Source organism: Oncorhynchus mykiss, chromosome 11 (genome assembly GCF_013265735.2).
Source record: "Oncorhynchus mykiss isolate Arlee chromosome 11, USDA_OmykA_1.1, whole genome shotgun sequence".
Taxonomy (NCBI): Eukaryota; Metazoa; Chordata; class Actinopteri; order Salmoniformes; family Salmonidae; genus Oncorhynchus; species Oncorhynchus mykiss.
Window position 1 is genome coordinate 67626062 of NC_048575.1, and position 15327 is coordinate 67641388.

The window sequence follows — 15327 nt, forward strand, 5'->3', positions numbered from 1 at the left end:
CGTTAGGGAGATATGGGGGTGCGTTAGGGAGAGAATGATAAAGAGAGGGAAACTTTATTTAAAAGGGCAATCAGCAGTTGCTACATCCATTTTCTGACTTACAGTACCAGTCAAAAGTTGACACACCTATTGTTTCTTTATTTGTACTATTTTCTACATTGTAGAATAATAGTGAAGACGCCAAAACTATGAAATAACACATATGGAATCATGTAGTAACCAAAAAAGTGTTAAACAAATCAAAATATGTTTTATATTTAAGATTATTCAAAGTAGCCACCCTTTGCCTTGATTGCACACTCTTGGTATCTTACTGAAGAGCTCTGAGACTTTCAACATGGCACCGTCATAGGATCTCCACAGCGACCAACTTGTACATTTCTCATGAGCTTAGTTCAACTGTCATACCCTATCAGAACCCAAAATATAAGCTTGTTTTACTCCAATGTTTGTAAACAAAGTAAATGTTTTCAAACACTCCATAGCCTCAAAACACGCTGGTTATAATGATCATTTTTATATCAGTCTTTGCATCCATAGTTCTTTCTATGAATTTGAGAATGATTACATTTCTCCAGCCCATCCCTCTTTTCACTGAAACAGTGGTGTGGGAGTACACTTTATTATTGTTTCAACTGCTAATTTGCCTTTTAAGTTAATCAAATCTCCTACAGAGTTAACTATACAGATAACAGTTTAGAGGTATTAATGATTAGCAATGCTCCATGATGTTACATCAAAAGATTCTTAAGCATATTGTGTACAGTACATCAAAGGTGGAAAATGTGCACTACTCTTAAGTTAATTGCCAGTTCAATTACCAAAGCACTTTGTATCAAGGAGAAAAATTGGTAAGACTAATCCATTCAAACAGACCACGGCACATTCACATAGTTGGGTAGTTTAAATCTGAATGAATGAGAGGTTATTTTACTGAGTCGTCAACCCCTTTGGTCAGATTAATTTGCTCTGTCATTTGTATGTGTGGGGACATGGAGGAACAAATTTACCAACATTTTGTGAGCCCCCGAATTGCTCCAAGGCCTCTAGCAAATGCGTAATTAATAAGCAACACTCCTTTAAATGAGATTAAGACACAGTATCTTATTCCCTTTCATAAAATACACATTGATTTCAAAGGGGAGGCAGTCAATTGACTCTTTCAATAATACATTTATCTAAATAAAGGGAAAAAGCTTTCCTAACAAAAACACTAAGATGGGTCTCTTAATCACTTGTGTGGGGGGCATGAAACACTAAAATTGATCTGAGGCACCCTGTTAACACTACAGACTGGTTTCCCAGACAAAGATTAAGCCCAGTCCAGTCCTGACTAAAAAGCATGTTCAATGGAGTATTTTCTTAAAATAGGACTAGGCTTAACAGGTTATTTCCTGTGTCCAGGAAATAAATCCGACAACAGACAAACACAGTCAGTTAGTGGCTGGGGCTGGGACCGGAGCCTTACCGAAAACAACCACAGTGGCTGTGGAACTGCGTCTTTTGGCCACGATGTTGCTGGCCAGGCACGTGTAGTTTCCTGAGTCGGACAGTCGTGCCTCGTTGATGATGAGATTGTGGTCAGCTCGGGTGTCAATGTTGTCATCCGTCAGGGAGCTCACCAGCTCCTCGTTCTTCAGCCACTCCACCTGCCGACAAGAGAGAAGAGAGAGAGACAGAAAAGAGGTAGGCAGAGTTAGAGAGAGAGACATAGAAAATAGGTAAACATTTAGAGAGAGAGTCAGCGAGAGTTAGAGAGAGTTATTACAGACTTATTACAGAATACAACCACACCAGATCACCCAACCACATGACCGCAGCCATTAGGCGTTCAGAGGGCCATAACCAATTACCAGCAACACAGACAGAGAGGAAAACAAATTATGAATTACAAACTTAGTGATGCTTTATTGCTCCAATGCTCCTACCCTGGTATATGGAACTGCATCGCTGCTTTTGCAAATTATATTCACACTGCGGTGAAATAGGGCTGGTTGATGGATTTACAGGGTGCTTCATATAGCAAACACATGCAGTGTTTTCAAACTGCAAAAACATGCACACACACTGTACAAAATATTAGAAACGCCTTCCTAATATTGAGTTGCACCCCCTTTAACCCTCAATTTGTCAGGAAATGGATTACAAAGTGTATAAAGCATTCCACAGGGATGCTGGCCCATGCTTCTCACAGTTGTGTCAAGTTGGCTGGATGTCCATTAGGTGGCGGACCATTCTTGATAGACACAAGTAAATGTGAAGGGTAAAAATAAAAAAACAGCAACCTAGTAGTTCTTGACACACTGAAATCGCCTGGCACCTACTACCACTATACCCCATTCAAAGCCAAGTGGATATATTTTGTCTTGCCCATTCATCCTCTGAATGGCACACATACAAAATCCAGGTCTCAAATATCTGAAGGCTTAAAAATCTGTCATCAACCTGTCTCCGCTCCTTCATTTACTATTGCAGCTCTGTGGATGTAACATTTATTGACAAATTTGATACCTTACGGAAACAAAGCTCATATTATAAGGAGGATGGGCTCCACCGACATTTTTGAGATCCTGGATCTTTTCACAGTGTTATAAGGCTGAGTTGAGACAATTACTTATCAATGACCCAAGTCCAGCTCATTTAATCCCTACTATTGTGTCACTGAGATGTCATAATGAGTCAGCAAATGTTCATTATCCTAGGGTCGTTGGAAAACAATGTAAGTAACCTAATTTATGTCCCTCTAACTGCCCCGAAGGCCTCTGCTGACCCCACAGCTATTGTATGCAGTAATCATGACCCTATTATAAGAATATTTTGAAGATAAATACACAACGCAGAGGACGAGAGTACTAGAATTAATGATCATCAGGGATCAATGTAAATAGTTGGTCTTCAGGTCAACAGCTGTTTAGAATCTGTGGGATGTCAGTCCTGGACTCAGAGCTACGTGTGCCATGTTTTCATTGGTCTGTACGTTGAGTCTGGAGCAGGATGCTTGTTATTTGGCCATTGGCCCAGTTGTACTGGAAGAATTTCTGATTGGCCAACCCCCAGCTAGGGTGGGGGGCTATAAATGGCATCATGTTCCTTTGTTCTGTGGAGAAAAGCTGAGGACAGGGGAGACTGAACATCTAACTCCCAGCATAACGGGCCCATTAGTATACTACCTGTGGTGTCAAAGGTTGTTGAAAAGTGTGTAGCAGAACAACTGATTGCCCACCTCAACAACAGCCCCTTCACATTACACTCCATGCAGTTTGGCTTCAGAGCGAAACACTCCACAGAAACGGCCAACTGCTTTCTTCTGGAAAATGTGAAGTCCAAGATGGACAAAGGGGGTGCTGTTGGGGCTGTGTTTCTGGACCTAAGGAAGGCTTTTGATACTGTTAACCATGAGATTCTCATCACAAAATTGTCCAAGTTCAACTTTTCCCCTGATGCCTTGAGATGGATGAAATCATACATTGAAGGCAGAACTCAGTGTGTCAGAGTGAGCAATGAGCTGTCGCCCACTCGTAGCTATGATGTGGGCGTGCCCCAAGGGTCAATACTGGGGCCCCTCCTGTTCAGCCTGTACATTAATGATCTGCCTTCTGTCTGTACTGGGTCTGAAGTTCAAATGTATGCAGATGATACAGTGATATATGTGCATGCAAAGAGCAAACAACAAGCTGCACAAGAACTCACTACTGTAATGGTCCAGGTTACAAAGTGGCTCAGTGACTCGTGTTTGCATCTCAATGTGAAAAAAACTGTTTGCATGTTCTTCACAAAGAGGGCAACAGATGCTACTGAGCCAGATGTCTATGTGTCAGGGGAGAAGCTCCAGGTGGTATCCGATTTTAAGTACCTTGGCATCATACTTGATTCCAAACTCTCTTTTAAAAAGCATGTGAAAAAGGTAATTCAAATAACCAAATTCAACCTAGCTAATTTACGATTTATACGAAATTGTTTGACTACAGAGGTAGCAAAACTGTACTTCAAATCTATGATACTCCCCCACTTAACATACTGCTTGACTAGTTGGGCCCAAGCTTGCTGTACAACATTAAAACCTATTCAGTCTGTCTACAAACAGGCTCTCAAAGTTATTGATAGGAAGCCCAATAGCCATCATCATTGTCACATTCTTAGAAAGCATGAGCTCTTGAGTTGGGAAAATCTTGTGCAATACACAGACGCATGTCTTGTATTCAAGATCCTTAATGGCCTGGCTCCCCCTCCACTCAATATTTTTGTTAAACAGAAAACCCAGACATATGGCAGCAGATCCACAAGGTCTGCCATGAGAGGTGACTGTATAGTTCCCCTAAGGAAAAGCACCTTTAGTAAATCTGCATTCTCTGTGAGAGCTTCCCATGTCTGGAATACACTGCCAGACACACATAACTGCACCACATATCACACTTTCACAAAATGCTTGAAGACATGGCTAAAGGTCAATCAGATTTGTGAACATGGTCCCTAGCTGTGTGTTGCCGCTTTCCATGTTGTCTGTTGTCTGTAGCTTGTGAGGTGTGCTTTTATGAATTTTGTCTTGCTGCTTTTTGTTTTATGTTGCTCTGTCTGTATGCTACGTCTTGCTTGTCCTATGTTGCTCTGTCTGTATGCTATGTCTTGCTTGTCCTATGTTGCTATGTCTTGCTTGTTCTATGCTGCTATTGTCTATATTGTAATTGTTTTTAATAACCTGCCCAGGGACTGCGGTTGAAAATTAGCCGGCTGGCTAAAACCGGCACTTTTACTGAAACGTTGATTAATGTGCACTGTCCCTGTAAAAATAAAAAATAAACTCAAACTCAACGTCTATGGATTTGTCCTTCTCAAATAAACAATTTTTCTCCCCCTGATTTGCTTTGTAGTTTGTGTTATTGAAGAATAATATTAACTGCTAACACTATGAACCAGAGTAATAATGTAAGTAGAGCTGGTGTGCCCTAGTAGGAAGTCCACTATGTGCAGCTCACCCTGCACTAATAAACAAATAACCCGAGCATGTCTACCTCAGCTAAGCAAGAAAAACAATTAAGCATCCCAGAAAAGTGTTTAAAATTAAAAATAGCCTATGTTAACATATGTAGCTTAGAAACAAGGTTCATTAAATCAATAATTTGCTAGTAACAGATGACATATTCTGAAAATATCTGAAACTCACTTAGATAATACCTTTGATGATACATTGGTAGCAATACATGGTTATAAAAGCTACAGAAAATACAGAAATGCCAAAGGTGGAGGTGTGGCTATATTCAGAACCACATTCCTGTCAAGCTTAGAGAGGATCTAATTGTAAATACTGTTTAAGTAATATGGCTACAGGTCATCTGCCTCGCCTAAAGCCCATTCTGGTGGGAAGGTGCTATAGACCACTGACAGCGAACAGTCAGTATCTGGATAACATCTGCGAAATGCTTGATAATGTATGTGATATCAATAGTGAGGTATACTTTCTGGGTGATTTAAATATTGACTGGCTTTCATCAGGCTGCCTGTCACATGGATGACGCTGGAGAGACGAAGCCGGTACGGAGAGTAAAACATTTAATAAATAACGGACATGGAACGAGACAGGAACAGCATCAGCAAACAAGTAACACAAACAAAAGACAATCAATACAGCAGTGGGGAACAGAACAAGGGAACTGACAAATATAGGGAAGGAAATAAACAGATGAGTGAGTCCAGGTCAGTCCAATTTTGCTGATGCGCGTGACGAGGGAAGGCAGATGTGATTAATGGATGGAAGGAGTGCGTGATGCAGGGCAGTCTGGCGCCCTCAAGCAGCAGGGGGGGAAGAGAGGGAGCAGACGTGACACTGCCCACTCAAGAGAAGGCTTCATAACTGTAACTAGTGCCTCCAACCTGGTTCAGGTTATCAATCAACCTACCAGTGTAGTTACAATCAGTACAGGATTGAAACCATCAACATGTATTGGTCCTTTCTTTACTAATGCTGCAGAAATTTGTTTGAAAGCAGTATCCAAATCCATTGGATGTAGTGATCACAATATGTTTAGGAAAACCAAAGTTCCAAAGGCTGGGCCTAATATTGTTTATAAGACGACATACAATACGTTTTGTAGTGATTCCCATGTTGTTGATGTGAAGAATATTTATTGGTCTGTGGTGTGTAATAAGCAGTCAATATGTAGCATTTTAAGATCTTTGAAAGTTTCTTCAAGTGTAGTTGCAAAAACCATCAAGCGCTATGATGAAAATGGCTCTCATGAGGTCCACCACAGGAAATGAAGACCCAGAGTTAACTCTGCTGCAGAGGATACATTCATTAGAGTTAACTGCACTTCAGATTGCTGCCCAAATAAATGCTTTAAAGTTCAAGAAACAGAAACATCTCAACATCAACTGTTCAGATGAGACTGCATGAATCAGGCCTTCGTGGTCTAATTGCTGCAAATAAACCACTACTAAAGGACACCAATAAGAAGAAGAGACTTGCTTGGCCAAAGAAACACAAGCAATTAGACCAGTGGAAATCTGTCTTTTGGTCTGATGAGCCCAAATTTGAGATTTTTGGTGCCGCTGTGTCTTTGTGAAACACAGAGTAGGTGAACGGATGATCTCCGCATGTGTGGTTCCCACTGTGAAGCATGGAGGAGGAGGTGTGATGGTGTGGGGTGCTTTGCTGGTGACACTGTCAGCAATTTATTGAGAATTCAAGGCACACTTAACCAGCATGGCTATCACAGAATTCTGCAGCGATATGCCATCCCATCTGGTTTGCGCTTAGTGGCACTATCATTTATTTTTCAACAGGACAATGACCCAACACACCTCCAAGCTGTGTAAGGGCTATTTGACCAAGAAGGAGAGTGATGGAGTGCTGTATCAGAAGACCTGACCTCCACAATCAACCGACATCAACCCAATAGAGATGGTTTTGGATGAGTTGGACCGCAGAGTGAAGGAAAAGCAGCCAACATGTGCTCAGCATATACGGGAAACATCTCAGGTGAAGCTGGTTGAGAGAATGCCAAGAGTGTGCAAAGCTTTCATCAAGGTAAAGGGTGGCCACTTTGAAAAAACAAAATATTAAATATATATTTTTAAATGTAACACTTTTTTGGTTACTACATGATTCCATATGTGTTATTTCATAGTTGAGAGGTGTTCACTTTTATTCAATAATGTAGAAAATAGTAAAAATGAAGAAAATCTCTTGAATGACTAGGTGTGTCCAAACTTTTGACTGGTACTGTATATCTAACCAAATTATGAAAGACAAGCATTGTAATTTTTTATTCTGTAAAGTAATTGTGGAAGAGGTGAAAAAAATGTTGTCTATCAACAATGACTATTATGACTATTATGTTTCAGGTAAGACCCAAATGCAGACTGTGTTGAAGTAACAATGTTTATTACGGCAAGAGGGGCAGGTAAACGAGTCAGGCAGGGGTCGATAATCCAGAGTGGTGGGGACAAGGTATAGGACGGCAGGCAGGCTCAGGGGTAGGCAAAGTGGTCAGGCAGGCGGGCTCAGAGTCAAGACAGGAAATTGTCAAAGCCAGGAGGGCAAAAATCAGAGAGACTGGGGAAAAGCAGGAGCTGAGACAAAAACGCTGGTTGACTTTACAAACAAGATGAACTGGACATGTGAAACAGATCAGGGTGTGACAGCCGCCTCCCCCCTCCCCTCTAGGGACGCCACCTGGTGTCCAACCTAGGCGCATACCTGGTTGAGCGGGGTGCCGGCGTTGGAATTCAAAGATGAGGCCTGGGTCCAGGATGTCCCTAGCGGAGACCCAGCACCTCTCCTCCAGGCCATAACCCTCCCAGTCAACCAGGTACTGGAAACCCCTGCTCAGAGGTCGAACCTTCAGGAGACGTCTCACCCTGTATGCCGGATGGCCATCGATGAGACGGGGGAGAGGGGTGGGCCTGGAAACAGGAGACAAGGACTGTGAGACATGGATTTACATCTAGACACATGAAAATGTGATGAAGACCTGATGGCGCTGAAGAACATGGCTCCTAACCTATTGTGCAATTCTGTTAGTTTAACTTATTTGGTACATCATTTATCTGCTACTGTCTCTTATGACCGAAAATAACTTCTGGACATCAGAACAGCAATTCCTCACCGCGGACTGGAAGAAACTTTTTCCTTAATTAACGAGTCCGACGAGAACGATTTACTGCTTTCACTGGAACAGGCCCAGATCCCCATAATTTTTTTGAAGAAAAGACACAGGAAAAGGGGCCGTAGATTGGGCTGCCTTCTGGGCATCTGTAGGCGAGCAAGTAAACTCCCCCTGCCATCTTTTCTTCTTGCTAACGTGCAAACATTGGAAAATAAAATTGATGACCTACGATTAAGATTATCCTACCAACGGGACATTAAAAACTGTAATATCTTATGTTTCACTGAAATGATACGGATAATATAGACCTGGCGGGAGTTTCCATGCACCGGCAGAACAGAGAAGCTACATCTGGTAAGACGAGGGCTGGGGGTGTGTGTCTATTTGTCAATAATAGCTGGTGCGCAACGTCTAATATTAAAGAAGTCTCGAGGTATTGCTCGCCTGAGGTAGAGTATCTTATGATAAACTGTAGATCACACTATTTACCAAGAGTGTTCTCATTTATATTATTCGTAGCCGTCTATTTACCACCACAGAACGAAGCTGGCACTAAGACCGCTCTCAACCAACGCGATAAGGCCATAAGCAAACAAGAAAACCCAGAAGCGGCGCTCCTAGTGGCCGGGGACTTTAATGCAGGGAAACTTAAATCAGTTTTACCAAATTTTAACCAGCATGTCACATGTGCAACCAGAGGAACAAAATCCTTGACCACCTTTACTCCACACACAGAGCTGCATACAAAGCTCTCCCCCATCCTCCATTTGGCAAATTTGACCATAATTATATCCTCATGATTCCTGCTTACAGGAAAAAACTAAAGCGGGAAGTACCAGTGGCTTGCTCAATACGGAAGTGGTCAGATGACACGGATGCTACACTACAGGACTGTTTTCCAAGCACATACTGGAATTTGTTTCGGGATTCATCAAATGGCATTGAAGAGTGCACCTACTCAGTTACCGGCTTCTTCAATATGTGCATCGATGACATCATCCCCACAGTGACCGTACGTACATATCCCAACCAGAAGCCATGGATCACAGACAACATCCGCATCGAGCTAAAGGCTAGAGCTGCAGCTTTCAAGGAGCAGGAGACTAATCCGGACGCTTATAACAATTCCCGCTATGCCCTCCGTGTTACTTTTTATGATTATTTTTTACTTAAGTCTATTTGGTAAATATTTTCTTAACTCTTCTTGAACTGCACTGTTGGTTAAGGGCTTGTAAGTAAGCATTTCACACAATGGTCTACACTTGTTGTATTCGACGCATGTGACAAATGAAGTTTGATTTGATTTGATTTCAAGTAGGAAGTATACAGTGGGTACGGGGCAACAGAGGGCGAACAGCAGAGGGGTTAATGATCTTGGAGCAGGGGAGAAAGGTCTCGGCTTCCGGGAGTGTGTCCGTGAGGTTATAGCGGCGTGCCATTGCATCCGGCTTAACATCCTTGGGTACCGGTCGGGGTTGCGGAAGCGAAGTGGCCCGGGCCTTACTTACTTACTTACTGGACCCCTCCCAGAGGTCCTGGTACTCCGCGGGAATGGCAGAGAGGTCCAGGGCAATTTCCAAGCCCCCAAGAAGATGTCCCGGGGCAGGCAGAGCTGATTTCAGGCAATGAGTGTGGCAGAAAGGGCTCCAGCCCATGATGGCACCAGTAGACCAGTCAATCGAGGGATTGTGTCGCTGGAGCCAAGAGAATCCCAATACCACAGGAACCTGTGGAGACTCAATTAGCACGATTTGGATCGTCTGGCTGTGGTTCCCCGACACTCGTAGGTTGATGGGGGTGGTATGGTGGGTGACCCAGTCTATAGAACGCCCGTCCAGCGCATTCATGGGAATGGAGAGGGGTTGAGTTGGGAAGCCCAGCTCGGACACCAGGGTAACGTCCATCAGACTCATATCGGCTCCCGAGTTGATGAGTATCTGGAGAGACTTGAACTGGTCGCCCCACAGCAGGGTGGCATTGAGAGGGGGGCGAGTAGGGGGAGAAGCTAAATTGTCCTTAAGACCCACCTGGGTACTCATTCCTACCAATGAGCTAGGTCTCTTTAAGGGACAGGTTGACACATAATGACCGGCAGTACCACATACAGACAATGCTGGGTGTTAAGTCTGCGTACGTGTTCGGCTGGAGACAGCTTAGCCCTGCCGATCTGCATCGGCTCGGGAAGAGGTACATCGGCAATCTTTAGAGGCTCTTGGAGGAACTCGGGTAAGCTCAGATCCTATCGGGGACGTAGACGCCGGGGACTTCCAGAGTCCATCAGATACAAGGTGGGATCCTTGAGTGAGCGATTGGGACTTCTATCAGACCTCTTCTCCCTCCTACGTTCCCGTAGCCATCCATCGATCCGGATGGTCAAACCAAATGAGTGAGCTTCACCGGTAGTTCCCGGGCTGCAAGCTCATCCTTTACTTCCTCTGATACTCCATGCAGGAATGTGTCAAACAGCTCTTCCGGGCTCCAGGCACCCTCCGCTGCTAGCGTGCGGAAATCCACTCCATAGTCTGCCACACTTAAGGAGTCCTGCCAAAGCTGGAATAACCTCTGGCCAGCCTCTCTCCCAGATACCGGAGCTTTGAAAACTTCTCTCCTCCGCCACAAATACCTCCAGACTGAGGCAGACGGTGGATTGTTGCTCCCACACCGCTGTGGCCGCCCAGGCGAGTTCCCTCCCAGACATCAGCGTAATGATGTACGCTATCCTCGAGCAGTCTGATGGGAACGAAGAAGGCTGCAGCTCAAAAACGAGGGAGCACTGGGAGAGAAAGGCCCGGCAGGTTTTGGAATCTCAAATCAAATCGATTTATATAGCACTTCTTACATCAGCTGATATCTCAAAGTGCTGTACAGAAACCCAGCCTAAAACCCCAAACAGCAAGCAATGCAGGTGTAGAAGCACCTGCATTGTAGCATCTTGTAGCATCTCCATTCTGGCACTCTGGGGGAGGTAAAAGGGATTCCCGGAAAACTGGGGTGACGGCGCTGCTACTAGCCGGGTTACTGAGGGGCTGGGAGGATACCGTCGTGGTAGGCTGCATAGTAGGCAACCTACGGAATTGCTCCCGCAATGTGTCCAATGCTAGGTTGTGACGTTAGGTCACGGCCTGGAACCCTTCCATCAGAACGCGAGGCAACTCCTCGTGCCTAACCAATGGTGGCTCCCTGGGAGGAGATGGCGTTGCGGAGCTGGTGCAAGTCTGCTGGGTCAGCCGTGGCCCGTTCGTAGGCTCCAGCTCAGAGTTGGGGCAGGCAAGGGTCAAAACCAGGAGGGCGAGAAAAAGAGAGACTGGGGAAAAGCAGGAGCTGAGACAAAACATTGGTTGAATTGACAAACAGGACGAACTGGCAACAGACAAACAGAGAACACGGGTATAAATAGACAGGGGATAATGAGTGTCATCTGATGAAGATCATCAAAGATTACTGATTCATTTTATCTATATTTCTGCTTTTTGTGACTCCTATCTTTTCCTGGAAAAATGGCTGTGTGTTGTTTTGACTTGGCTATGACCTAACATAATCATATGTTGTGCTTTCGCTCTAAAGCATTTTTGAAATCGGACATGATGGGTAGATTAACAAGATGTTTATCTTTCATTTGCTGTATTGGACTTGTTAATGTGTGAAAGTTACATATTTCAAAAAAAATAATCAGAATTTCACGCGCTTCCTTTTCAGCGGAATGTTTTCGAGGGGTTCCGCTAGCGGAATGCCTACCCTAGAAAGGTTCAACTCTGAGACTATCGATCCGACAGAATAAGAGCAAATCTTTGATACTAATTACAAGTCTGCAGCAAGGAATTCTATACCATTGAATGCGAAGGCCGACAACCGCAGAAACATCTATTCTATAACAAAATTTCTGAATATTACTCTGAAGTAGCCATTCTAACCAAAGACTCCAGAGATGCAGAGAGAGGGGCGGATGAACTTCCAACAGAGATCACGATGACACACTGAGTGTAAATATATATATTGATTGCAATTATTCCCGAATGAATGAGCGTTCATGTGCAAAGGATTAGCATTTCAATGGTTATAATTGTCAACTTTGTAGCATCTTTCGCGCCCTTCTCAGTCTCTTTGTCTACCAAGCCCCAATGCCGGTTTAGCCCACCAGGGCACATCCCCTATCATTTCCTTGTAACCAGATCTACTTTGTTTGTTTGCGTGTGCATTTCTGTGACTATTTAGTTAGTTAATAAATAAATGATTGAGACAATTGATGTATGGATGACTCATAGTGAAGACTGGGTTCGTGCAGATAACCAACAATTTTCGATGTTTGGAATGAGACTAACGTGAGGTAAAGAATAACTCATTCATTAGAAGTCTAATTGATCAGATATTAAAATATCTGAAAGTTACAGTATATTAGGAAAATTGTAACTTTGTAATCTGAATATTTTCCTTGGTGCCCCGACTTCCTAGTTAATTACATTTACCTGATTAGTTAATCACATAATAATAATTACAGAGAATTGATTTGATAAACTAACAGTCTTCAGTTTAATGATGCCAAAGACACGACAATAGACACATGCATACAAACACACAATAACATACGGACTATACACACATGTATAGATGGATTTTGTGTTATAGATATGTGGTAGTATAGTAGAGGCCTGAAGGCACACACTTAATATGTTGTGAAATCTGTTATGAATGTATTGCAATGTTTTTAAAATGTATAATTTCCTTAATTTTTTTGCCCCAGGAAGAGTAGCTGCTGCCTTGGCTAATAGGGATCCATAATAAATACAAATACAAATCTACACTTATTGAAGTGGATTTAACAAGTGATATCAACAAGGGATCATTTGCTTCACCTGGATTCACATGGTCAGTCTATATCATGGAAAGAGCTGGTGTCCCAAATATCTAGCACACAGTGTATTGCACTGCATGCACATATTTATACACACACAATCATATTTCATAGATAGGCCTATTGTATTCTCCTCCGCAGATCTACTCTGATGTACAACCTCTCTGACGTCAATGAGTACCATACTTTATGACCTAGAAACAGGAGAACTAGGAATAGCTGAAGCCTTGTTTCCCTTCACTTTAAACAAGACTTGGAAATCCCCTTCAATGGATTCCAGATTCCAAGGCGCAATTAAAAGATACCCTTTAGCAAGATGGCATCAGAGGCAAGCAGTTAATGTACTAAAGTAGGAAGATAAGGGGAGGAAAAGACTGGGGATTGACTCTAATGTTTCATGATTAAAACAATCTGTCACTGGAAGAGAGCCGGCGGTAGCGGTGGCAGAGGAGTGTTTCCCTCTTTATGTATTTATTTCAATTTCATCAGGGGAAATTTGCGAGTTGAAAGAGGCAATTAATGCGTGGCACAATCCGCCCGGCCCTCACTGAGCTGTAGGACCTGCTCTACATTACCGGGCTGTCGCCTGCCACTGCTAACATCCTTAGGGTAATGATGAAAAGATCCACCCGGCAGAAACGGAAGGAGAAGGAAAAAGAAAGTGTGGCGGGGACAAATACAAATTAGCCCTGTAAGTGTGTGGCGGAGGATGTGAGAGATGAATTGCCTAATTGGCACATTTGTTTCAATTAGGAGGTGGCCATCAGTGTCACAGGCTTGATGGAGAACCGGGTTCCAGGCCGAGGCCATGTGTATCTGTGGGGACGTGGGAGGACCTCTGATCTCCTGGAGCAGAGCGGAGAGGACACTGAAACCTCGGTGACAGTAACATCTTGTAAAGTCTTATGTTTGTAATGTCTTTGGACCCCAGGAAGATCAGCTGTCATCATGCCATATAAAGATACAAATCTGAGACCTATACAGTAGGTGGGTGACAATTGGCAGCATAGCTGTGAAAATGTTGTTATATTAAATGTATTGCATTGGAGCCATGAGAGTGTGCAGATTTTCTTTTCTAGGTGACACTCACATTCTAGGTGAGGCTCTAGTATATGGCTGTGTCTTTGTCTCTTCCCTACTATCCTGGGAACCTACTATAGCTCAACAGGTAAAAGCATAGAAATGCTGATGCATCATGTCATGGCTGATTCTCTGAGGGAATCACAGGCTGTGTCCAAACTGCACCCTTTTGCCTATATAGCTCACTGCTTTTGACTAGACCCTTATGGGCCCTAGTCAAAAGTAGTGCACTACATAGGCAATAGGGTGCCATCTGAGACACAGAGTTAGTAGTGCTCCCCTTCAGACAACTGTGCTGAGGAGCCATGGAAGGTCTATAGATACACGTGGTGGAGCTTGTGACAGTGTGGGTGGGGTAACTTTTTTCATTCCTGTGTATCTCATCAAGACAATTACAAGAATTAAACAACTATGACAGACGAGCCCCAGGGACTGGGAGATGTCATGTAGCCCCACTGAACACAGAGTCAGTAGCGAACGCCAAGTGTGTTAGTAATCCACCCCGAGGTTTACGAACAGAGATGTACACACACACGCACAAAGACGCACCCGCACACACACACACGCACGAAGACGCACACACGCACACACAGATTGAGCCGAATCAAAGTCTTTGAACTTTGCATGCCTCTATGTGTTCATATCTGTGTGAACCAGACATACATGCAGACAGGGGAGGGGAGGGCTGTGTCGGAGCTATCTCCACCGCTAATGTGTTTGCCACTCAGGAGGGTTAATCAAAAAAGATAGGGAAGACAAAGCACGGTTGTGTAGCCAGTCCGCCTTCCTGTTGCTTCCCAAATACCGCCTCTCCTCCCCTGAGCAACGTGGCAGCACCACAATACTATTCCACCCAGATCTGTCTTATCTTAGAAAAGAAAATTGAGCTCTTTACTGCACTGCCCGACCACACTGGGGAATGTAATTGCTTGGCTTAATAATGAAACTCATCATTTTCTCTTTGAGAGTTTGCTCTGACCTGTGCGGAATTAACAGCGGGGGCAGAGCTAGGGAATTGGAAAGAAGCATGATGGCACATAATAAAATCAAATAAAATTGTATTTGTCACATGCCTCATAAACAACAGGTGTAGAATAACAGGGAGATGCTTACTTACGGGCCCTTCCCAAAAATGCAGAGAGATTTTTGTTGTTGTTGACAGAATAGCAAAATATTAACACAAGGAATAAATACACAATGAGTAACAATAACTTGGTAATTGAGGTAGATATGGCCACTGTATAACACACACACACATACACACATACGTAAGTATGTGGACACCCTTTCAAG

The 15327-nt window shown here is 43.5% G+C and overlaps 1 protein-coding gene across 3 annotated transcripts in view; it reads right to left on the reverse strand.

Moving 5' to 3' along the window:
- Positions 1–15327, reverse strand: part of LOC110536281 (netrin receptor UNC5D) — a 218415-nt gene that overhangs the window by 44439 nt on the left and 158649 nt on the right. For all 3 annotated transcript variants that reach the window (XM_021621993.2, XM_021621994.2, XM_021621992.2), the window contains exon 5: positions 1469–1649. In XM_021621993.2, coding sequence (XP_021477668.2) covers positions 1469–1649 — 181 coding nt within the window. The remainder of the gene's footprint in view (positions 1–1468; positions 1650–15327) is intronic.